The sequence below is a fragment of the Malania oleifera genome, chromosome 2 (genome assembly GCF_029873635.1).
Source record: "Malania oleifera isolate guangnan ecotype guangnan chromosome 2, ASM2987363v1, whole genome shotgun sequence".
In the NCBI taxonomy this organism is placed as follows: domain Eukaryota; kingdom Viridiplantae; phylum Streptophyta; class Magnoliopsida; order Santalales; family Ximeniaceae; genus Malania; species Malania oleifera.
In genome coordinates, this window is record NC_080418.1 from 150,139,603 (window position 1) to 150,165,797 (window position 26,195).

Consider the following 26,195-nt stretch of genomic DNA (forward strand, 5'->3'; position numbering starts at 1 on the left):
CATTTAGTTCACAAAATACATATTCCTATAAATAAGATGGAATACAATATGAAATTTAGGAATAGACCTTCTCATGGTAATAGTTATTTCCTTGTATATTCCTTGTTATCCATGTTGCCATTCTCATTCCTCTATCCCTCTACCCTTTTAGTGAGTTGCTGACTGTATGCTCTCAGCAAAGATATCCAAGTGTTATGGCTTCCATCAGATAACAATCCGAAATAGAGTTAATCTTTTTTATGTGGAAAGGGTGGAGATTGGGTAAGACATTTTTGTGTTTTTGTTGGAGTGAAATCCCAAAGTTAACCACAGGATTGGGTCTCATTGGTGGCTGCATAGTAGTCGCCTAAGGTTATTTTTGGTTCGCAGAATACCTATTTCTATGAATAAGATGGAATACAACGTGAAATTTAGGAATAGACCTTCCCATGGTAATAGTTATTTCTTTGTCTATTCCTTGTTATTCCATTCAACATGGAATATGGAAGGAAAAAAATTCCAATGGATTCCATGGTATCCTCCAAGGTTATATTTGGTTCACAAAATACCTATTCCTACATATAAGATGGAATACAACATGAAATTTAGAAATAGACCTTCTCATGCTAATAATTATTTCCTTGTCTGCCTATTCCTACAAATAAGATGGAATACAACATGAAATTTAGGAATAGACCTTCTCATGGTAATAATTGTATCCTTGTCAACCTATTCCTACAAATAAGATGGAATACAACATGAAATTTAGGAACAGACTTTCTCATGGTAATTATTTCCTTGTCTATTCTTTGTTATCCATGTTGCCATTCTTCTTCTTTTTCTTCTTCACAGTACTCCAAGGTTATATTTGGTTCAGAAAATACCTATTACTACAAATAAGATGGAATACAACATAAAATTCAGGAATAGACCTTCTCATGGTAATAATTATTTCCTCGTCTACCTATTCCTACAAATAAGATGGAATACAACATGAAATTTAGGAATAGACCTTCTCATGGTAATTCTTCTTCTTCACAGTACTCCAAGGTTATATTTGGTTCACAAAATACCTATTCCCACAAATAAGATGGAATACAACATGAAATTTAGGAATAGACCTTCTCATGGTAATAATTATTTCATTGTCTACCTATTATTATTTCCTCATCTATTCCTTGTTATCTATGTTGCCATTCTCGTTCCTCTATCCCTCTACCCTTTTAGTGAGTTGCTGAATGTATGCTCTCAGCAAAGATATCCAAATGTTACGGCTAATGACTTCCATCAAAAAACAATCCGAAACAGAGTTAAGTCTTTTTTATGTGAAAAGGGTGGAGTTTGGATGAGGCATTTTTGTGTTTTTGTTGGAGTGAAATCCCCAAGTCAACCAATGGATTAGGGTCTCATTGGTGGCTGCATAGTAGTTCTTTAAAACCACTTTTGGTTTGCAGAATACCTATTTCTAGGAATAAGATGGAATACAACGTGAAATTTAGGAATAGACCTTCTCATGGTGATATATATTTCTCTGTCTATTCCTTGTTATTCCATTCAACATGGAACATGGAAGGAAAGAAAATTCCCATTGTATCCCCAGCAACATATGCCCTCTTCTTGTTCTATTCCTCATCCTCCTCTCCTCTCCTCTCCTCTCCTCCTCAAAAAATTACATTCATGCCTCTTGATTTCAAATCCCTAATTTCTAGACATTATCTTGCAACACCACCATCACCATAAGAAACAGAGTCCACTGAAAGGCCTACCTGCAAAATTCCATTGGTGTCTGACCATGCGTGTGGCCCCACATACCAGTAAAAAATTTGTCCAGCCGATCACCCATCGAAAATCCCAACCTAATGTGTTTTTCTCATCACACCACCACCACCACCATCGTAATCTCCACTGCTTGATCTATCTTTGCTTGGAATCTTGGAATCTCATCACCAAAGGCTCATAGGCCCCACATGATGGTGATGCGACTAGTCTGTTATGCAATTCCCTGTCTCGCAAGGAATTGTCTCAGACACGATATTTGGGTTTTCTCCACAATATTTTGACCTGAAACGAGATATTTTGATTATGGAATGATATTTTGGAAGCAAATGTGATATTTTACTACGGAAAGAGAGAAGTTTTCATTGCCAGCACTAAGAATCGGGTTCTTCTGCTGCATTTTGTGAACTTTATAAGTGTTTACATTTCAGCACGACAATCAAGACTAATTGTGAATTGAAGACGGTTCTTGAGAAATTAGGAGTCCGGCTTTTTGGGTAAACTGTCTCAAGGCTTTTGGTGATATACAGTTGCAATGCATGTAAATAAATCCAGCAACATGGTGACAACTTGTTGGAAAAATGAATGACTTTTTGTCATACTTTGAGCATAATATTAAGCCATTTCATACCTTTCTTAAGTTCAGGGAAAAGTTTGCAAATTCATTTTTGATGGAAGATGTCTTGTAAATTTGATTTCAAGAAATGGAGCCATTCGTACGCAACTTCATCCGGAACCTCATCCAAAGCCTTATGACATATCTTGAATTGATAAAACTACTTTACATGTTTGCGAAAAAGATGTTTGATTTCTATCCAAATGAGTGACTATTTTGATTATGCTTGGTGTGATATCATTCCCAAGAATATTGGCCATGTACTTCTTCATTCTCCTAGGTTGGATGATTTGGGTCTGACTCAAGGACATGAGAACACATGTCTTCCACTATGATGGTAAGAAGTTCATCTTGAAGGCCGCACTACAAACCAACCAAGACAAAGAATCTGGTACAGTTACTCAACATGAAAACACAAGCAAGGAAATGAATGTGTTTGAAGATATCCAAAATCTTCTAAACATTCCTATGGTAGAGTTTGCCATTCGCTAATTGTTTATTGATGCCAACACTTAATTCAAGTCTATGATGCTGCCAAAAGATCCTATTCTCTTGTATCACTCAAATGCTGGCTTTTGAAGGGTCCAAATTTGCTTTTTTACTTCTGTTCTTCCAACATTCCAAATTTGAGGCCAAATTTTTCTAATTGGGGGAGATTTGAAGTAGGATAAAAGCAGAGTCTTGAGAAGACCCTTGTAGGAGAATAAATAATTAAAAAGAATTTGGTTAAGAATTGTTGGGTTTAGTTAGCAGTTTATTATGCGTCTAGTTTAATTAGTATAGTATTATGAGTATTTGGGGCTTGTTTGTAATATTTTTCTATTCTAGGGGTATGTTTGTAATCTAAATATCTAATGTAGTTTTAGGGGCATGTGTGTAATTTCATGTGAAGAGGTTTTCTACAAATAGTGTGTCAAAGTCATATTGTAGGCAGTTATAGATGAATTTGAATGGAAGTTGAACATGTGATTCCCCCTTGTATATTCTCTCTCCTCTCTTCCCCTTCCTCTTTGCACTTTCTTCTTACCTCTCCCCCGGCTGCAAATCATTGACACTGCCCCTGCATCAAGGTCCTTCATTCTATGAGGCATAAAAGGGAAGAAGGAATAATGGTGTTAAAGCTAGACCTAGACAAAGCTTATGATCAGTTGACTTGAAATTTTATTAGATATACCCTCTTGGGTATTGGTTTTCATAGCATCTGAGTGGATTGAATATTAAAGTGTTTCAACAGCCCTGATGCAGGTTCTTTGAAATGGCAAGATTATTGATTCTCAAAAGGAAGCTGGAAACCAATATTTCTATCAAAAGGTGGACCAGCCCTCTCCAATTTGTTCTTTGCAGATGATATAGTTTTCTCCACGGAAGTGTCTAAGGAACAAATCCATGTCATTAATAAGTGCCTAGATTGTTTCTGCATAACCTCCAGCCAAAAGGCTTGCTAAATATAATTTTTTTTTATTCCAATAATGTTTGTTACAACATTGCCAACAAGATATACAGTGAAGCAAGCATTGCCCTTACACATGACACAGGAACGTTTATTGGCATGTTTTCCCTTCACAAAAGGATCATGAAGGAAGCCTATAAGTGCACTGTTGATCAAGTACAAAAAAATGCTAGTAGGATGGAGAAGTCAAGACTCATTTTGCAGGCCAAGTTACTCAAGCAAAATCAGTTACGTCCACTATTCCGGTTTATGCAATGCAAACTGCAAAAATTCCTCAAATGATTTGATCTAGCCAATTTGAGGGATTCGTAAGATAAGAGGAAGATTAACACAATGAGACCTGCAAACCTAAGGCTAGTGGGGGTCTTGACTTTGGATGCATGAACAAATTAAGGGTGTTATATTGGCAAAGCTTGGGTGGTGATTACTTAAAAGAGCCCAACTCACTCTAGGATAAGTGGTTAGAGGCAAGTGCACTAAATGAAATGATAAGAGCCTTTTTCAGCCAAAGCCCTTGGCCTCGCTTCATGTAAAAGTATCATCAATAGGAAGTGATTATTACTGAGGGCCTAAAGTGGAATATTGGTAATTGACAATCAGTGTGCTTCTGATGTGACAGATGGCTTATGGATGACCCTCTTTAGAACCATGCCCTACATTCCATTGCTGACCCAGGTGGGCAGAAAGGTGGCCAGTTATTTATGCGACAAGCTTAGGAGGATATCGGCAAATTTTGAAGGAAAGCTCCTTCAGGAGTTATTACTCAGAATTGCAGCTTTTGATATAGGAAATATCAATACACAAGATTGTCTAGCTTGGAGTAGAACCTCATATGGAAGGATCACAGGTGGGTCAGCCTATTAGCTCGCGGATGGAAGCAATACAGAGATGAATGAGAATCAGAATTGGATACTAATATGGAACGGCCCTGTTCCAGAAAGGTTCCGAATGTTTCTTAGGCAGGTGACAGCATGACAATTCGGCAAGAAGCAAGATTTAAGTGTGGATTATGCAGGGACGCAAGCCATGATGAATAAGATACTCTCCATTTACTAAGGGATAGCCGCAGGATTGAGAGTGTGGGGCATAAGCAGCCAGTTCCATATAATGCATAGTATTCTTCGAAATGAATTGTGACATCTGAATGCTTTGAATCTGGAGGACAAAAAAAACAGCATCAATGGCGTGCCGTGGAATGCAGCATTTGTCTCAGTTGTGTGGTGGATATGGAAAGGTAGAAATGTCACAATTTTTCAAGGAACCTCACCTTTATCACAGGCTGTTCAAGCATATCCTCGATAATGCTCAACAGAAGATCTTTATGTTGGGATAAGAGAAATTTTGCATGTTCAAAGGACCATCTGATTGGATGAGTTCCCCTCCTATAAATTTGAAGTTTAAGCAGCAAGTGCCTTACAAGGTAACCCTGGCATGGCAGAATGTGTGGGGGTAATTAGAGAGAGGTTCCTTTGCTCTCAGTATCAGCATATGAAATTCCTTGATTGCAGAACTCTCTGGGCTGTACTCAAGGGACTGGAAATGGCCTAGTGATGGAGGATTTCTTGCCGATAATTCTAGGCAATAAAATTTCGTTTGGAAACTTAGAAATTAGCATTTTATTTTAAAATAGTAAATCTAGATATTTAGAATTAGAAGTTCAGTTAATTTAGGGTTATTTTGTGTGTTTTACTTTGGAGTTTGTAATTATTTGTTTTAGTTGGGGTTATTTTGTAAATTATTGTTTTAGTTGCAATGTTAGGTGTATTAGTACTTTGTTTGTAATGTATGAAACAGTTATCAGATCTGAATACAGAATTTTATTTCAGTTTCCCTCTCTCCTGTGCAGCTTCTCCTTCTTCTTCCTTCTCATGTCTCTCTCTCTCTCTCTCTCCAATTTCTGTTCTGCTGTATTTTCTACTTGCAGCAGATTCTCCTCTCCTTTCTTCTTCTTCTCTTCCTTCTTCTATTTCTCTCCCTTAATCTTTCTTTCTTTTTTCTCCCACTGTCCTACTACTGTCCTGTATCACCTGGGCAGGGGGTCTCCGACAGGTGATAGTGGAGTCAGACTAAAGTACGAATTTGTGGTGCATTCAAAATGTATATGACGAGGCTCACCCATGTTTTAAATTCACATTCGGAGATCCTTGAATGATAGGAGACGGAAGAGTTATTCTCTTTGTTAGACTTGTTGAACAACTCTTGGGTCTCTTTGGAAGCAGTGGTCGATCACTTGGGTGTTTATTCCTGCAAATCTTTTTGTGAGTTTTTGATTGGTAGTGATCCTTCCTTTCTACAAAACTATTTGAAAGGCCGAACTCCCCCCCTCCCACCCCCAAATCAAAGCTTTTCTCTGGTTGCTTGTGCTTAATAAAATCAATACCAATAACTTGTTGCAGATTAGGAGGCCTTTGAAGGCTCTCTCCAAATGTTTGTGTGCTTTGTTTTAACTGCTCAGAATCTGGTCTGCATATTTCATGCATTGCTATTTTTACTGGAGGGTATGGAACAAGTAATTCAATTATTTTGGAGAATGTTGGGTTTGTCCAGAGACAATGGAGGAGTTTTTGGCAAATTCTTTTATCTGTTTTGGTGGGAAAAAGAAAGTGCCAGCATCATAGTTACCAGAAAATGCCGACACCCTATTGAACCACGTATTGGTACAATCATTCCAAAACATGGAACATTTTTGTTCTGGAAGGCTAAATCTAACGATCCAAAGTTTTAATTCAATATTTTTCTAGTTAACAGTGGGGAATCATGACATTTTAATTCATTTCTGTCATTATTAACCTATTTTTCAACAGAAAATCTCTTCTAAACTTAGAGACACCTCAACATCCTCTCCAAAATATACTAGTGCCATTACACTTTTTTTAACAGATACCCCTAACATTCCACATTTTAGAGCATCTGCCATACTGCAATCTCATTACTGTTCCACGAACCAGAATGTTCCTTGTTCTAGGAAACACTGATCAGCATTATGGGATTGCTTTATTTGCAGTATTTTGAGGACTGGATGGAATGCAATGCCCGTGTCTTGTCAGGGAAGAAGATGCCATTTATGTTGGTTTGGGACAAGATTCATTATCTGGCTTCTCTTTGGTCTGTGGGTATGGGAACTTCAAGGAGGTGTGCCTTTCAGATATTCAGCATGATTGGCGTTCTTTGTTGACTCATTAGGGTGAACTGGTTTTTCTGTATTGTTCTCCGTGTTTTTTTATTTTTCCTTTTTGTATTTTTCTGGGGTATCACAGAGTTTGTAAGGAGATTGTCTTGTTCTCCTATTTGTACATTCTTAATCTATTAATGAATTTCTTTTGCAATTAAAAAAACTCACCAGTGCAGAGACTACTCAAACAGAGCATGAGTTCTGAATTTTAGGCACAAATATTGGGGAGTAAACCATGCAGTAGACTGACTAAGTATCCTCTCCCACAGCCAGTTGGGACTATTATGAGCCTTTTGCTGGATCATCTGGGGGGCATGAGCTTCCCTTTCCCCATAATGGTTCCTCTACCAAGTTTTTCTCTCTTTTGCCTTTTGGCATTTGCCCAAGAAATATACCATATTAATTTTTTTTTCCTACAACTAACGAAAGTTAAAGAGATAGACTCAATTGAACAAAAACTCCTAAAAAACCAAGTTTGAATGTGTGAGATAACCTATTTCAAGCTTTCAAAAAGTCATCATGTTGATCAAATCCATCATCTGATTTGTCAAATCAGTGCTTTTAATCATCATTAAAGGGGCTCATCTACTTCAAAAGAAGTACTTTAACCATATTTAAGTGGAAGATTAAGAAAAAATTGATTGAAAATGTCTTTTTTACCTCCACGAAAGTAATCTTGAACCTACAACTACTTCCATACAAATACACTTTAATTTTTCAATATCAAAACTAATAGATCAAGCTTGAATTTTTTCAGATGTAGGAGAAACACACTCAAAAAAAACCCCCACAAAAAAAAATGATAAACAGAAAAATTCTTTTTTTGAAGGCTTTTCAGCTCTGCAATGAAGTAATGACAATGCCAACCATCATAAGACCATTACAACACATTTCAAAGGTGAATACAGGTATCCTAAAAAATCAACCAGTAACAGTAACAAGAACCCCTGATAGCACTATATAAAGGCCACTACAACCATCAAGGGACAGAGTACTACCAAAAATGCACATCATGTTTGAAGAACTTATCTAGCATACAAGTTGTTGACCTTGAGAATGATTTTGATAATCATAAAACCTAAGTGTTGTGCTTTTGTTGGAATTATTGTTTTTAAATTAACTATTGTAGAGTTGGCTTGATGAGTGCATTATTGAGCTTGCTCATGCACTGTTTTGTGAATCTGTATTCTCTACGAGTGGTTGTTTTTGAAAAATCTGTTCTGACACATGAGCTGACTCATACTTTCTTCAAGGAAGCTCAAATTGACTTAGAGACTAGTTTAATAGATTTCTACTTTAAATTATTATCACCTGCTAATGGCAGATATTAGTTTGACTCGACTTCATATAAAATTCAAAGTTAATATCTTGTGTTCTATTTCTAATTAACAAGAGTTGTTTTGAACTGAAATATCTTTATTAATTTTGGAAAGCCTTTAAATTTAAGTACTGAGAAAATATGCCAGATTATTCTATCAAATATTCTGATTTCCCTTGAAATCTCCCCACATATTTGCAAACATGTTCCCTTGATTAAAGGTTTTAATTAAGTCTTGTCAAGATCAGACTCCTGCTTCCTCAAATGGAGCTCCTGATTGAGGAGTTACTCGGAATACTGCCAAGATATCAGCATTTTGGTTTCAAAGTCAGGAGAACAATAAGTCAATTTGTAATCTTTAACACCAGCTTTGAATCCAACAGTTGCTTTAGTCTCTGTTTGTGATGACATAAGTCCCTCCCTACGACTCATGAATTAACAATGCTCACAACAAGAAGGTCTACTCAACATGATTAATGAAACCTTTTACAGGAATCTTTCACAAAATCACAAAAATACTAATATTATCAACTAATCCGAATAGTTCATTATTGAATAGACTATGCATTTGATTTGCTAAACACATTATTTTATTATTGTATACTCTTTTATACGTATGGCACAACCCAATCTTTCTTTGTCAGGATTCTAATCTCTTTCCATTAATCAATCTTGACTATTTTGCTACCACATAAAAAATTGGAGCATTTAATTGTTGAGACAAGAGAGTACTGATTGTGCAAACTCAAACAGTGCTGTTATTGAGCAAACTAGTGCTGTTATTGAGCAAACTAATTATCAAAGATCAACAACTCATTCTGGCAGTTTGTTCCTATGCACCGTCTGTGTGCCTCTCTTTTGTACTTCAATGTTAATCAAAGCAGTTCCTCATGTTCTTGATATAGAAAAAGTGAGAGTGTGTGTGTGCATGTGTATTTTGTCTTTGTGTATTTGTTGAAGATTCTCTCACATGGTGGGTTAAAAACCCATTAATATCATAAGAGGCATCTAGTATCCTACGTGCACATGTGCGACAGGCAAAGAATGATTACTAATAAAAGCATGGAGATAGTTGACACAATGATTATAAGAAAAATTAACATAATTTTCATTCAAGGAACTAAGTGGGTGAATGAAAAGATAAAGAAATTCAGAAGTCAAGATTTAAACTTTGGTACACAAGGAGGGAAAAACATAAGAATGGGTTAGGCATCAATGTAGATAAAGACCGCTTTAAATGTTAAAAATATGTGGAATCATAAAAGCCAAGGTGGTATTAGAACGCAAGATGATAAGTGTTATTATGCTCCTCAAGTTAGCTTCGCAGAAAACCTTTTAAAATTTTTTTAAAGATACGGGATTTCCTTTGGTCAGGCTTTGGGGAGAGTAGGCGTGACCATCTTATTAGGTGGGACTTGGTTAGCAAATCTAAGTCTGAGGGGGGGGGTTTGGGCATAGGTAATGTGGTATCCAAGAACATCTCTCTTAAAGGTAAATGGCTTTTGAGATTCCCTTCGAAAACTAAGTCCCTTCGGCACAAGGTGATAGAGAGTAAGTATGGGATCAAATGAAATGGGTGGGAGACGAGGAGCAGTGGCATCATATCTCATGCACATCCCTAGAAAGTTATCTCTTAGGAAGCCAATTAGTTCTTTCCTCTTATTCGATTCAGGTGGGTATTTCCTCTTCTGGGAAGATGTGTGGGTGGGAGAGATTTCATTGGAACTCAAGGTTCCTTGTCTTTTAAGCTCTCTTCTCTTCATAATGCTCTTTTTAGTCCCCTTATTTCTTCTGAGGGGAGTCACTCTTCTTGCCACTTCACTTCTTCAGGAATAATCTCAATGAAAAAGAGGTTGATGAGCTCACTACCCTTATCTCCTTGTTGGATCAACACATTCCCTCTTTTAGTGGGGGTGAGAGAGTGTGGGAGGGGGATTCTTCAAGTATATTTACTTTTAAATCTTTTCTCTCCTACCTACTGAAAACCCATACCCGTAATCCTTTTCCTTGGTACCGCTGTCTTTGAAGGGTTGAGGTGCCAGGGAAGATTCAGGCTTTTGTTTGGACCATGATGCTGGCAATGATTAACACGAATGATCTGCTTTAGAGGAGAAGATCCTATATGGCTCTCAATCCTAATATGTGCTTCAAGTGTTGTGAAGATAGTGAGTCCAATGCCCATCTCCTTGTGCATTGCAAGGTGGCATTGCAGCTCTGAAATGGCATCTTCTCTCTAGCTGGGGAAGAGTGGGTGGTTTCACAAAAGGTGAGAGGCTTGCTTCAAGTTAACTTCAAAGGCCTTGAAAAGAACAGGAATGGCAGAGCTATATGGCGTCCAGTTGTTTTTCATATCCAATGGACCTTGTGGATAGAAAGAAATGCCAGGGTCTTCAGAAATCGATCAACCTCCTCACGACTTTCGTGGGATAGAGTAACATTCTTCCTTGCCTCCTTGTGGGTGCAATCCTTGAGTTTCTTTAGGGGTCTTCCACTGTCTGACCTCATTAAAGACTGGAAGGCTGTGCTTTTCTAATGGTTTTTTGTTTTGTGTTGTTTTCTTCTTGTTCATCTATTGGTACTTTCCTTCTTGTTTATAGTTTTTTTTATAGCTTTTCTAGCTGGTTGGAGAGGACTCCTGTCTTCCATACAATGTACTCCATTTTCCAGCTTTAATAAATTATGGTAGTAAAAGTCAAAAGGTGAAGGATCAAAGGGAAATAGTGAATTTGACGAGTTCAACAAATTACAATGGGGAGGGTTTGAAAAAGGGGTTTCTTGGTTAATTTCGTTTAGTTCTATTTTGGGATTTTTTTTTTTTTTTTTTCACTTTTAATGGCGGAGTTCTAGACCCTACACATTGTACCTTGTCTCTTCTTTCTATTTGAAAGATTACCACTTTACTTAAAAGCTGAAGTTGTTAGGTTGTGGGCCAACAATGCCTGTCTAGCTTTAACACTTTCCCGCACGTGCAACCCAACAACATGAGGAGAGATAAAGATAGATAATGCCTATTACAGGAAATACAATAATTTTTAAAACACCACAAAATAAACGCAGGCAACGAGACTCCCAGGGCCTCCTAATAACAGCTCTGATACCACGTTAGATTACCGCTTTACCTAAAGCTTAAACAGTTAGATTATGGGCCAACAATGTCTATCAAGCTTGAACACTATCTAATATAAATTCTTTTGTTATAAAAAACAAATAAATTTTTTTTTTCCTTTTTCTATCCAAATATATATATATATATATATATTATGCAAGGATTTCTATCCAAAAAATATATTATGCAAGGAGTACTAGGGAGTGAGAAAATATCCATAAGAGCATAATTGAATGGCTACAAAGAAAAGGACAAGAAGATCGTAAGATAAGGCATAAGTACATGGATATGGTGAAAAAATGAGTCCAATGATATGATTTGCTATGTCAAATGATCTTTGTAAGAATGAATAGATACTTTAGAAAAAGAAAAAGAACACTTAATAACCTTCAAAAAATAAGATAGTAGATGACTCTAGGTGAGCATTTAACCAAACAATAAAGTATTATTGTTAGATATATGCACTGAAAAAATGAAAGAAAAAGGGTATGAGAATTAGGTAGTAGAACTTAGAAGGGGTAAATATAAAAATAAAAAATTAAAGATAAAGTAATAGAAAAAGGAGATTAGACAATAGGAGATAATGTAGACATAAAAACTCTTTGTACTAGGATGTCTGCTTATATTGAGAGAGAGCTCAGATGAAGGTGTTAGTTAGGATTTTCTAAAATGGAGCTTAAGACATAAGACATAGGCACAATGTAAAAATGTGGAAAATTTTGAAAAGTATAAAGAGGCAAGAAGTGATGCAAAAAAGGTATTAGTGATACTAAAGCTAGAGCAAATAACAATATATATATGTTATATATATATATATATATAGTACATAAAATATATACACACACACACAAGATATTAAAGGTATTAAAGGAGCCAAAAAAAAAGACATTTAATTTTTATACAACTAGAGAGAATGACTAGAAACCTAGGTAATATGGAGTGCATAGAAAATGTGGATGGAAGTGTTTTAATTAAATAAGAAATAAAAGAAAGATTACTAAACTTATTTCAATAAGCTATTTAATGGAAACTAAGTAAAGGCTCTCGATCTTATCAAAGCAAAATATTACTATGGTTCGAGAGAAAGTAACAATAGCTACTTGAACATTTTTAGATAGTGAATGGAGTTCTTCCATTCTACCCCATTTCCTAGTACCGATCATTAATACTGGAAAAATTGCTCCCGCCTATCCAACAAACTTCATTAGTGTTCGAGTTTATTTATGGCATGAAAAAACTTGCAGCATCGGTCTAGCTTATTGATATGTTTTAGAAAACTCTATTTGAATTCGGTTTGTGGCCCGCATCAAAACAGTGCTTTACCCCTTGATGTCCAGTCAACTGCTACACCTCAACGCATTTTAGGGAGAACCAACTAGCTCTGGGTTCGAGTGGCATTTCACCCCTAACCACAACTCATCCTTCGAATAGATCTCTTAGTTGTTGAGAGGGTTGCCCAAAAGTCGTATACTTTCTTTTATTATAAAAATAATAATAATGGAAACTAAGTAGAAGGATCAAATTAGAATTGACTATTAAGGCAAAGGCTTAAATTTTGAGATTCATCTGTAAAATGCAAGGTAAGGCTGCGTACTATAAATCCATTGTGGTCCGCCCCTTCTCCGGACCCCGCATACATGGGAGCTTTGTGCACCACGCAGCCCTTTTTTTTTTAGTAAAATAATAGTAAAAGAAGTTACAAGGGTATTAAAGTAGATGAAAAATGGAAAAGTTGAAGATAACATCCCAAAGAACTCTACAGTCTAGAGGTTCTAATATAAGTGTAGGCAAGACAAAATACATGAGATGCAATTATCATTTTGGGAGGAATATTGGGAAAAAAATTAGAATATATATATATATATGATAGAAAAAGAAGCTTTATTGAACTAGAAAGGAGATTTAGATACAATGGAGACCAAGAAGCCCAACTTTGAATACTAGATTGGGTTGTCAATTCTCGGAGGGCTGCCTCCCAGGATGAAAGAGGTTGTCAATTCTTCGAACCGCCTCGGCTGAATGGCGACCTTAAAATTGATGAGAACACCTAATTAATTACTACCAGCTAATTGGTTTCTAAGCTAACCTAGGGTTAATGAACCAATAGTCAACTACACACCCATCAAATGGATGGTACCTGCTTAACTTAAGATTATCTTTGAAATCAACCGATCAAAACTTTCGTTCTTCCATTCTTTTTTCAATTACGAAGCCTTTTGATATTGGATAGTTCTACGAAAGATAAAAACTACCTCACCTCAGGATTCCTAAAGGTATGCACGAACATAACCCCCCAGAATCTCCAAGAGGACTTATTCTTCATTGAGTAGCTTTCCAATTTTTTCATTTTGTGTGTGTTGTTTACCTTACCTATAAATATTGGGAGGTCTTGCACAGGACAAAAACTTCCCTCACTTTTAGATTTTCAAAAGTATGCAAAGACATAACCCCCAAGTTCCAAAAGAAGGTTCATTATGAATGTCAAGTTAGTTTAATCAAGGGAGCACATCAATATATGAAGAGACAGAACACATACAAGCGAATAGATCAAATTTCTTTATACTTCAATGCACATGCACACAAACATACAAAGCAGACAATTATAAAATACGTGCACCAAAATTAGAGGGTCTAATAGAATTGTCTCAATTGAGTTTGAAATGATTCCATTAGACCTTCTGCCGCTTAGGAAGTGATTGAGAATTACATAACCTCATTCCTTTTTTGAATTTTCCTCATAGGGGTGTGCACACACATATACACATGCACATGCAGGGGAGACTAATTTTTAAGACTTTTTCTCAAACATTTTTTGAACACAAATAACATCAATCCCAAATACTTATTTTTTTGGATTTTTTAAAGTTAATATCCACAAAGATAATTAACAAAAGAGTACAATATTTTCATGCTTAAGATAAAGAACTATAACACACATACTTATTAACACATTCATTAATGCACTTGCAACAACAACAAGTGCACACATCAAAATACACCACTAATACCACCTAACCTGCTACATACTTAATCATTCGAAAATAACCTCTAATATAAAATATCCTACACCACTCACAACACACTTAAGCATGTAAATTATGCTATTTAAAACTCATGCATGCATTTTCCATATATCTCCACTTTGCACACACCCCACCTACACACACATTTAATGTTTACACTCCCACAATGAATTAGGAGAGCATTTTAACTCCAACACTTGGCAACAAAAACACTCTCTGCGCCATGCACGCAGCCATGTATTTGAATTACCTACCCCCCTGCAATTACACCAACAACACCCCAACCATTTTCCTTTTAACATGTAGCATCCATGCAATCCTTAAGCATGCATGTGCATGCACCGTAAGGCATACAAACAAACCATGCATGCACACATTCACACTACCTTATATCTCATTATGCGTATATGCCATGTAGCCGAGGAGAGAGAGAGAGTCATGCATGCATCCATGCACACTGTTTCACCATCCCGAAATGCACAACCATGACCACACAACACCCATGCACCATAGAATCTACCTCATACACTGCATGTCTTGAAAAAAAAAAAAAAAACCTAAACAAAAACGAGGAAATAAGAGTAAGGGTGAAGAGAGTGAGAGACCTGTTAACAGTCAACAGCACCAAAGATGGCTAGGGTTGAGATGAAGAACTAGGGTGAAAGAGTGATTGAGAGAGTGAAAGGCCATCGGTGAGCTGCCGAATGTGGCCGGAGTTCACCTAGCTAAAATTTGTAACAGGAAGACCACTCTTGAGTCTCTTCCGCTCCTCCTCCTTGTTTCTCTCTCCTCTCTGTTTCTCTTTTGTTTCTTCTTCTCCTCTCCAATTCCTCTCTGTTTGTCTCCTCAGGGGTGGGGGAAGCCTTATATAGGCGGGCCTGTGGTTAATATCTAAAGGACAGGGCCTTTAATCAAAGGACAAGAGCTGGGCACTGGGCAAGGATCCGGTTGGCAATTCAGGTCTCGGTCAGTGTGTTTACGCCGGTGAGGGGGCTTAGGGGAAGAGAGGATAAAGAGGGGCTAGCTAGACCCTTTTCCAAGTGGTCTAAGGAGGCAAGGTGTCATCGACGGCCTGTCGCCGAGAAAAATGGCGAAGCAAGCCAGTGTTAGGGAAAGGGCATACGGGGAGAACGCAACACGAGGAAGATAATAGGGGGGCCTGGAATGACGCCGTTCTAGCCCCCCACCCCTTTTATCTTTTTTATTGTATTAAAAAAGAAAAATGACATTGTTTCACAAGCGCATGAGTTTACGCGGGTGTGCATGAAAAGCCAAACGCGGGTGCATGCGTTCACACGCCCATCAATTTTTCCTTTTTTCTCTTTTTAATTTTTTTTCAAAATTCTTTTTTTTCTTTCGAAATTTCTTTTCTCCCTTTTCAAAATTCCTTCATTTTTTTTCTTTTCCTAAAATTCAGCCTCCCTTTTTAAAAATCCATTTCCCTCACCCGTTTTCAATTAAAATTTCATTTCTTCTTTTAAATTTTCACAAATTCTTTCTAAATTACAATTTTTCCCATTTAAAATTCATTTATCCATTTTCAAAATCCAACATTTAATTTCAAAATTGCATTTTCATTTTCAAAATTCAAATTTCTATTTTTAATTTTGAAATTTTCTCATCCTTAAATTTTATTTTCTCAAAATTCATTTTTTCCATTTTCTTTATTTTAGGTAAATTCCTCATTTAGCCTCGAACAAAATGGGTGTCAACAATATTAATCTTGATGGTCAAGAAATTCTTGCACTAATAAATTTCAGTACTTTGGATCTATTATGCAAGCCTAATCAGAAATTGAGGAAGATGTAATACACATAGTTAAAGCGGGTTGGTAAAATAAAGAAGTGCTTCAAGGCGTGTTGTGTGATTACTACAAGTTCTACAAGGCAACTATAAGAGTTGGTATGTTTTATGGATGAGAATGTTGGCAACTAAGAAACAACACATTCAAGAAGTAAAAGTTGCCAAAATGAACACATTCGTGGTAAATTTGGGAATGAACACAACTCGTGGTAAATTACGCAAAGCTCCTGTAGATAACAAGATTAGGGGGTGATAATTAAGATGGTATAGGCTCCTGCAATGTAGGCCATATAACGCACAGGTGATAAAATGTGAGTTGGTACTCACGAGTCACGACAAGAGAAGGAGAAGTAGACCTAGAATAACTTGGACCTAGACATAGTGACGATTAGACAACACTCCAACTTTTAGAAGATTTTCCCCACATAGTTTGAGGTAGTAGAGGAGCACTCATGTAGCCAACCCCACTTAGTGGAAATTAGGACTTTGTTGTCATTAGAGGTGATGCTTATGGTTGTCTATTTTGCACAAAACAAAAAACCCAAAACAAGCTACATGCATAGGTCTCTACTCAATCCCTAAAATTAAAACTAACAAATGCCATAGGGAACTCCATACAAATAAAAAAGTAGTTGATATTTGGGATGTACAATACAAGCAAAGCATACTATACAAGAAACGAACAAAAATGAAAGTAATATAGATCATAATGAGTGCTAAACTAAATTTAAATAATGAAACGCTTAAAACATACGTAAACAAAATTATCTAACATCCATAGAATGGCATTACATACTGAGGTGTGATAGTAGCACCCTTCGCAATAACTTGAGCTTTCGTAACAGTGCATGTTACACGTTTTGGAACTGATGCAGACATAGCTCTTCCATCAAACAATTGTACAGACACCTTCATATCCTCTAGTTATGATGAAATATCACATTCAATCAATACAAAATACATGTAGATCAAAAAAATGAAATGAATAAGGAAAATAGCATAAATATTTACTCTTTCACATCACACCTGCACAAACATGAACGCAAGTGAAAACAAAATACCTAGGTCTTAGAAGGACATAATTATGCAGCCTTACCTCCACATCCAAGCAAATTGTTTTTGTTGAGATTTTGATTAAAATGAACGACCTAACTTGAAGATAGATCTCTCTCTTGCTATTTATAATACAAATCAAATACATTATAATGACAATAATACCCTTATTAACTCTCACTAATTAACGTACTAACACACTTAATAATAGAAATAATACTAAAAGACATAAATAACCTCTAACACTCTGTTACAGATAACTTTAACACAAGCCCCAAAGCTTTGGTAAACAAATCAGCAAGCTGCATATCAAATTTCACATAAGTGATAGTAATGAGCTTTTGCACAAGTTTCTCCTGAACAAAGTGGCAATCAACTTCGATGTGTTTCGTCCACTTTGAAAGACCGGGTTGGAGGCAATATGAAGAGCATCTTGATTATCACACATCAACTTCATAGGCTAAGAATATGAAAAACCCAATTCTTCCAACATGTTCTTCAACCAAACAATCTCACAAGTGGTGTGAACGATTAGCTCTATATTCTGATTCAGCACTTGATCTGGCCACCACAACTTGTTTCTTACTCTTCCAAGAAACCAAATTACCACCAACCAAGATACAGTATCCAGTTGTGGATCTCTAGTTGGAAGACAATCTAGCCCAATCTGCATCTATATATCCATGATCACAATATAAAAGACCTCTCCCAGGTGCACTTTAGAGATATCTTAAGATGTCAATGACTGCGTCCCAATGACTTGTCCTGGAAGAATCTAGAAATTGATGCACAACACTTATTGCAAAATATATATCCAGCCGAGTGATTGTGAGATAATTCAACTTTCCAACAAGTCTTAACTAGCTATTAAGATCCATAGGTGTATCCATGGTTCGAAATCGCGGTCGCGGGTAACGTCGCGAAACGGTCGCGGGTTTCGCAGGACGTGGGTGTTACGTAACGGGAAGCGGGCGTAACGGTCGTTAATTTTTTTCACACATGCATAACCATGCCAAAATTAAAAAATAAGCATGAAATCCATTAATACATGATTTTTAATGAATTTTGAAGGCTTTCATTCAACCTATAAATGCTTTTTAATAGACATTATGATTTTTATATTAATTTTAGTGCGCTGTTTACAAAAAAAAGCATATTTTTTTATAGTTTACATTACTTTAATGAGTAAAAAGATGTAAAAATGTAAGAATCAATTAATTAAAGTCATAAAGTTACTAAAAATGAATCAATACTCAATAGACTTAATACTCAATATACACATTACACATACATGAATTTAAAAAGTGATTAATATCAAATATCAATAAATAGTTGAAAATACATGAATACAATATTACAAATTTATAACATAACACATGTCACCACCAAAAAGAATGACGTGGAGGGTCTTCATAATTTGCATCTGTATCTTGAGATTGGGATGGGAAATTATCTCCCCATCCTTGTGGAAATACATAGTTGAATGAACCCAAGTTTGCGTCATTTTGTTGTTGCTCTTGAAAATGTACTGGTGATGAAAATTCTCCTAAATAATGTCTATAAGTTTGGGCACGGGCTGGCTCTAGGTAGTGTGTAGAAGAAGACTCACTAGATCCTGAGATTCCTAATCCACTGGGATAAAAATGTGAGTCACGAGATGCATAATGTGGATATGCTGGATGAGATCCATATGATTGTGATGATGAACCATCTAAACCAAAGTCGCCAAAACTACGAACAACACCATATGAATCTTCAGTAGAATCACTAGGGTCACCACGAGCACTCCTTCTCCTAGGTTGTGAAGATTGGTTCCCTGGAGGAATACCCAAGTCATAATTTTCAGGTATGTCATGTAGTCCATAAGGATCAGAAGGATATATATCCCTTGCAAATGATGTCCCTGTATCATATCCATAATTATATTCTACACCGCCGCCTCCACCACCACCACTGCCACCCCCCCCCCCCAACCCCAGCTCCAGCACCACTATTACCATCATCATCACTTGGTGAGCTCAAACCAAGATTGTCATCACTTTGTGTACGTTCAGGGGTTGAACTTGAATCATCATGCACGTTTATTGGTGGTTGATCACCTCCTTTTGTAGTACCACCAACTTCTTCATTTAACCAATTTGAATTGTCCTGACCGTCGAGTAGTGGTGTCTCTCTCTCCTCTAACCATTGACTTAAAGGATCATCTTCTTCGAAAATGTAGTCCAAATTGATAGGATTGAAACCCTCTTCAATTTCTCGTTGGCTTCTTCTTATTATACGTCTTAACTTTAACCTCATGTTGTAATGTACGAAAACAAGTTTTTGTAGTTTCATGTACTTTAATCTATTTCTTATTTTCGTATGGATGAGGCTAAAGGTGCTTCAATTACGCTCACAGTTCGAAGCTGATGTGGTCTGGCTAAGAACTCTAATTGCTATTCTTTAGAGCTCAAGAGCACACAAGCCATAATGAATCCACCATTCATCTGCATGAATAATTAAAAAGAGTTTTATGTTAGTATAACGTATATTACAAAAGTCAAATTTGAACACAAAGAGAGAAAATAGAGTCATTCTCCATTATTTAGCTATATAGTCATATTTACCCGGATTTGTTTGTTTCACTGCCCTTTGAGCCAACGGGGTTCCAAAAGTCTCCTGCCTATCTCGATATAGCAACAACTAAAAAATGATGATTGTGAAATATAATTAATTAATTAGATGTATTAATAATTATTCTTGAAAGTATTACAGAATACTAGAACAATTCATTATTCAATTTAATGGAACCAATACTTACTTGATTAATAGCCCGAATTTGAGTATCTATATCGGGTACCAACTTAGTTATCACTTTTTTAACTTCATCCATGACTTCTCTAGCAACTTCAGGAGAGGGTGGGGAACCATAAAGAAATTGTGGGTTCAAAAAATACCCTACAATTAAATTTAGAAACATATTAATCAATAGTTTTCTAATGCAACTATGCATAATTTAAAAATTAAAATAATAAAAAATTGTATTTGATTTACACTTACTAGCAGCGTGCAAATCTTGGTGCAACTAAAACTCCACCGGTTGTCAATAATTTTTCAATAATCTTTGTAAAACCGGCAATCTTTTTGAATGGCTAATTTCGCCCTATCAATTGCCTCGTATATGAAGCCCATAGTTGGTTTTTCATCACCATCAACCAATTTAAGAACTTTCACCAAGGGTTCTTGTACTTTAATTATATCAGAGGCCTTTTGTCAAAACTCTTTGTCTAAGATAATTTTCTTTGAATCATATGCTAGGCCAGATTTTGCCATTCCAAACCTTGAGTTTTTCCAAGCATCAGATGTAAACATTTCCCTTAGTGCTTGTTTATGCCTGACAATAGTCTCCAAAGCAATGAAATTTGTGGCAAATCGAGTAATGGCAGGGGGAAGTAACTCTCTATTATTTGTGAATTTCTTCATGAAATTCACTGTCCATGTGTGGTTGTAAATAAATGAGGTTATTGTTCTTGCATCTTCTAAGACCTTGTTCACGTTACTTTTCTTATCAATATCTTCAAGAATAAGATTTATGCAATGAGCTGCACATGCTGTCCAATAGAGATTGGGCCTCTTTTGCATTAATAATTTTCCTCCTGCCTTCATTGCAGCTTCATTATCAGTCACTACTTGGACAACATTCTCCTCTCCAATTTCTTCAACCACCTCGTCCGTTAATCTGAAATGAAATTATAGATTCAATAATTACTACTATTTAATTAAAAACATGAAAGTCCATAATACTATTTGCATATATAATTAAAATTAGAAAATTATCTGAAATAATATTCAGCTGTTCTGCTTGGCATATCAGAGGCATCAACTGATTTATGAAATACGGTGCCTCTATCGCAATAAACTAAAAAGTTTACAATGTGTTTTATAGTTGGTCCTGACCAACCATCACACATAAGTGTTACACCTCTCTCCTTCCAAATTCCAGCAAAAGAAGCTATATAATTTTTCATTTCTTGATACTCTTACTCCAAATAAATTTCAGATATCTCATAGGGTGATGGACCCTTCACCCCCTTTCCAACCTCTGCAGCAATATCAAGCATAGGCTGCATAAATGGAGATTCGGCTACATTCGCTGGAATCCGATTATAAATTAGGAATTTTCCAACCGCTTTTCCTAATTTACTTCTTAAACCTTTCAGTAACTTTGTGTTGATTTTTGGTTGTTTCGCACTCTTGTTTCTTTCTAAAATAGGATCCATTGCTTTTAGTCTAACTTCAGGGGCATCAGGATTGATCCATTGTCGTCCACTACCTCCAGCTTCTCAACCACTATAAGATCGAGCTCCTGCTCTATTGAAACCACTAGTAGCACCACTGCCAGAGCCACCTCCCTCTTCATAAATATTACCCCTTCCAGTTGTTCTTGCTCGAAATCTTTGTCTCTCTTCCCATTGTTGTTGTGATCGTATGCTTTCTTGTCGAGCAAATCTCATACTTTCTTCTTCCAAGTCTTCTTCATCGCTCAAATTCTCAAAATCTCCTCTAATTTGGGCTTCTGCTTCTTCTTGCCTTTTTTATTTATCTCTTTTCTTCTCAGCATACTGTTGTAAATGTTTCATCATTTGTTTTCTTACTTGTGTGGTCACATTTGAGCATCCAGCTACTTGACCCTTTTTATGTGCCAAGTGTTGTTTCAAGCGTGTAATGCCCCCTTTGATTATCTTCCCACATAACTTACACATAATAACACGTCTATTACCGTCCACCGCAGTACCAAAATGCCATCCAATATCCTCACTAGATAAGTTTTCATTTCCTCTATCACGTGACATATTGATAGACTTAATTTGATGATCTCTACATAAAACATAAAGAAAATACAAAGTTACAACCTTTCTACAATGACAGAAATAATATAATTAGTAATTTAGTAAATATTAAATAATACGTATTAAATAGTCCTAATTTTAAATACTTATTACGTAAAAATAAAGTATAATATTTGATTAAAAATAATAAGTAATGTTTATTATTTTTATATTTAAATAAACAAAATTATAAAATATTAGATATTTTATTACAAAAAAAATATATTCCTTTATCTTTAAAAAGATATTTTCATTTTTTTTTATAGCTTGATTTTATTTTCATTTATAACTATAAGAAATTAACATCGTAATTTTAAAGGTGAAAAAGATTTTTACTCTACTTTCATATACATCACAGCATCACAAATAGAGATCCATACATTACAAATTGACTATTTAATTTTTTAAACATTTTCTCACTATATGGATTAAAATTAAATTTTTCTACAAATTCCAGTAGTAATTAGTAAAAATCAGATTTATTAATGTATTAACTATTAGGTTAATTTTTTTTTTATTAAGTTATCAATTTTTACTTTATTTGATAACTAAAAACAAAAAATAGATGTAAACATTTATTTTACCTAATTTTAAATTTAAGGTCAAAATGATGTTTTAAAACTTAAAAAATATTAATAAACAGGGTCACCCTACTCAAGAAATGGCAAGTAGATACACATGTAACATAAAATGAGTGACAGATGTTATTTAATTTTTTTTTCTTTTATAATATGAATATTATTTAATATTTTTTCAATAGATGGGAGTGAATATGATATCTTCTTTATCAAAATGACCACTTTGTCCTGCTGACATAACTAGTATGTTAGCCAATTGGTGCCATGAATTAATTTTATTTCTATAAGTTTGGCAAATCCTAAGACTAAATATTATAATAATTGTGCAGAGTATTCCTTGGAATTTTTTAAGAATGGTGAAAAATAGAGCTCAATTAAGCCTAGATAATATAAAATGCCATCACATGGATGTCTTGTGTACATACATTATTTTAATGCTTTGTTTACGATGGTGAATGCAGTAGTGGATATTCAAATATTATTATAAAAAAGGCTTCAATTATTATTGGTAAATATTAATTATTTACTAACCTTAAAAAATATTAATTATATACTATTAATAATTGCTTGCTATGTCATGGAATTAATTTTCATAATTATCTTTTAAAAAATATAATACAATTAAAATATTTATAAATTAAGAAAATTTTATTTTACATAATTATTAATGATTTCTAATTTTTTACTCTATTAAATTACTTTTTTTTTTTAATTCAATTTAACAAACCTATTTTACAACAAAATATAATTCAAAAAAAAAAACATAATGATAAGTGCTGTGGGTGTTGGGTGTTGAGTGTTGAGTGTTAGAGTGTCTCATATGCTGGGAGCCGGGAGTCGAGTCAGACCGAGAGAGGGGAGGGATTCAAGGGAACTCAGAGGAGCCTCGAAAGAGCGAAGACTGCGAAGCACAAAGCAGCGATGACTCCAAGCTCTGAAGCTGAAATTGAGAGGCTGGCTGGTGGCGACTGCGATGACTAGCGGAGGAAGGTGCCGACGGGCTATCGGCGACTCGCAGGGGCGGCGGAGCTACTGCAGACCTGTCGCCGGTGACTTGCCAAGCTGCTGCAACTGCAAGTCTGCAATTCCTGAGTCCTGGAAGGCTACGAAGTGCGAAGATGAGTATATCTGCTCGGTGTGCTCACTCTCAGGCTTCGAAGCCTTCTTATTGCTTCGGCCAACAAATTTTCAAGGTCAGTTTGTAACTTTCCATTTTACCCTTTGAATGGCAGATGGGTGTGGGGACTGGGGAGAGGGGGAAAGCAGCGCTGCTGCCTGCAGCAGAAAGCCTTCAGCGAATCTGTGACCTATCGGCCATGTAACGGTCCGTAACGGACCATTATGACGTGTAACGTTGGGGTATCGGCCGTTACGCTACGTAACGGCCGTTATTTAAAACCATGGGTGTATCAACTAGTTTGGATCCCAACAATCTAGTTTCATCCAATAGATCAAGAACATACTTCCTCTGTGACAAAACAGTTCCCATACGAGATCTAGATACTTCTATACCCAAGAAACATTTCAACAGTCCCAAATCTTTAGTTTGAAGCTTAGTCTGTTGAAAAAGTTTGAGACTCTAAATTCCTTTATCATCGTCACCTATAATAACAATATCATCCACATAAACAACAAGAAGGATCCTACCCGATGAAGTATGACAATAAAACACCGAATGATCCACTGCACACCTTCAAAGACCAAACTCAAGCACAACAGCACTAAAATGACCAAAACATGCTCTAGGAAACTATTTTAAACCATATAGTGCCTTCTTGGGCCGACACACTAAGCCTGACTCCCCCTGAGCAACAAATCCAAGTAGTTGCTCCATATAGACCTCCTTCTCAAGATCACCATGCAAGAAGGCATTCTTCACATCTAACTAATGCATAGGCCAATGACAAGTAGTAGCCAAGGAGATGAACAAACATATAGATGTAAGTTTGGCAACTAGAGAAAAGGTGTTAGAATCGTCCACACCATACACCAGTGTATACCCCTTAGCTTTAGACAAGCCACAGAACCATCAGGGTTGACTTTCACAATGCATAACTAGTGACGACCAACCATAGACTTGTCAAGAGAAAGAGAAGTCCTATAAAGCATTCATCTTTTCAACCAAGCATTCCTCCACCCAGAGCACGCTAAGGCTTCGGAAACAGATTTAGGAAACATAGTAGACGATAAAGTAGTAACAAAACAATAACACGAGGGTGACAAGAAGTCCCAACACAATTGGAAATGGGATGTTGGGTACATGTACGCTTACCTTTCCAAACAACAATGAGAGGATCAACTTCACGGGAAAATCATCAAACAAGGAAACCAAAGGCATGGTAGTAGAAGCTAGAGGGGACTCTCTTCCTTGGAGTCATCGTCGTGAATAAACATGCAAATTAGTATGATCAAGACGATGAGAAGGACTCGAACTACATGGAGACTCATATGGTTGGTTGAGCAAGGACAACAAAGTAGGATCTGGAAGATTAGGCAAAGGAAGAGTCTCATTGAGCTCATAAGCACTCACGGACTAGGTGTAGTAAGGTGTAGACTCAAAGAAGCGATGCAGCACAAGAATATAACAACGATATCCCTTTTGAGTGTATAAGTAGCACAGAAAGACACATTTTATAGCACGAGAATCCAACTTATCCACCCTAGGAGTTAGTTGTGAACAAAGGACACACACCTGAATATATAAGAAGAGAGAATAAAGGTGAATCAGGAAAGAGAATGGACTCAGGAATTTTATCACTAAGAATAGAGGATGGCATCCTGTTGATCTGAGAGCAAGCAGTAAATACAACATTACTCTGTAATACTTTAGGTACATGCATTTGATAAAGTAAGGTGGGAGTAATTTCAAGGATATGTCTATTCCTCTCTGCAACCCCATTTTGTTAAGGACTGTGGGCAAATGATGATTGATGGACAATACCAAACTAAGTCATATAAGTAGAAAACTGTGAACTAAAATATTAGCATTATCACTTCGAAGTATTCGAACTGGCAAACCAAATTAAGTCTTTATTTTATAACAAAAGGCACAAAAATATATGAAATAACTCAGAACAATGTTTTATTAAATATAGCCAAGTCATTCTTGAATAATCATCCACAAAGGTTACAAAGTATCGGAACCCAACTTGGACACAACTCTACTAAGACCCCAAACATCATAACGGACTAACATCAAAGGGCTTGCAGCCCGTTTATTGACTTGGGAAGCAAAAGGGACACAATGGTGTTTTCCCAACTGACAAGACTCACAATCAAGACTAAACACAAAACTCAAATCAGGAACAAGACGTTTCAACTTGTCCAGTGAAGGATGACCAAGACGACAATGAATTTGAAGAGGTGTGGTAGCAGCAGTGCAGGCAGCAGAAGGAGATAGTGGCTCACAGTGATAAAGTTCACTATCTTCACACCCTCTGCCAATCGTCTTCC

General features: G+C 36.2%; 1 protein-coding gene across 1 annotated transcript in view; it reads right to left on the reverse strand.

Annotated features, from left to right (window-relative positions):
* LOC131149761 (uncharacterized) overlaps positions 1–26,195 on the reverse strand; it is a 60,172-nt gene that overhangs the window by 7,191 nt on the left and 26,786 nt on the right. Inside the window, exon 8 of the mRNA XM_058100496.1 lies at positions 17,040–17,163. Within this exon, the coding sequence (XP_057956479.1) occupies positions 17,040–17,163 (124 nt within the window). The remainder of the gene's footprint in view (positions 1–17,039; positions 17,164–26,195) is intronic.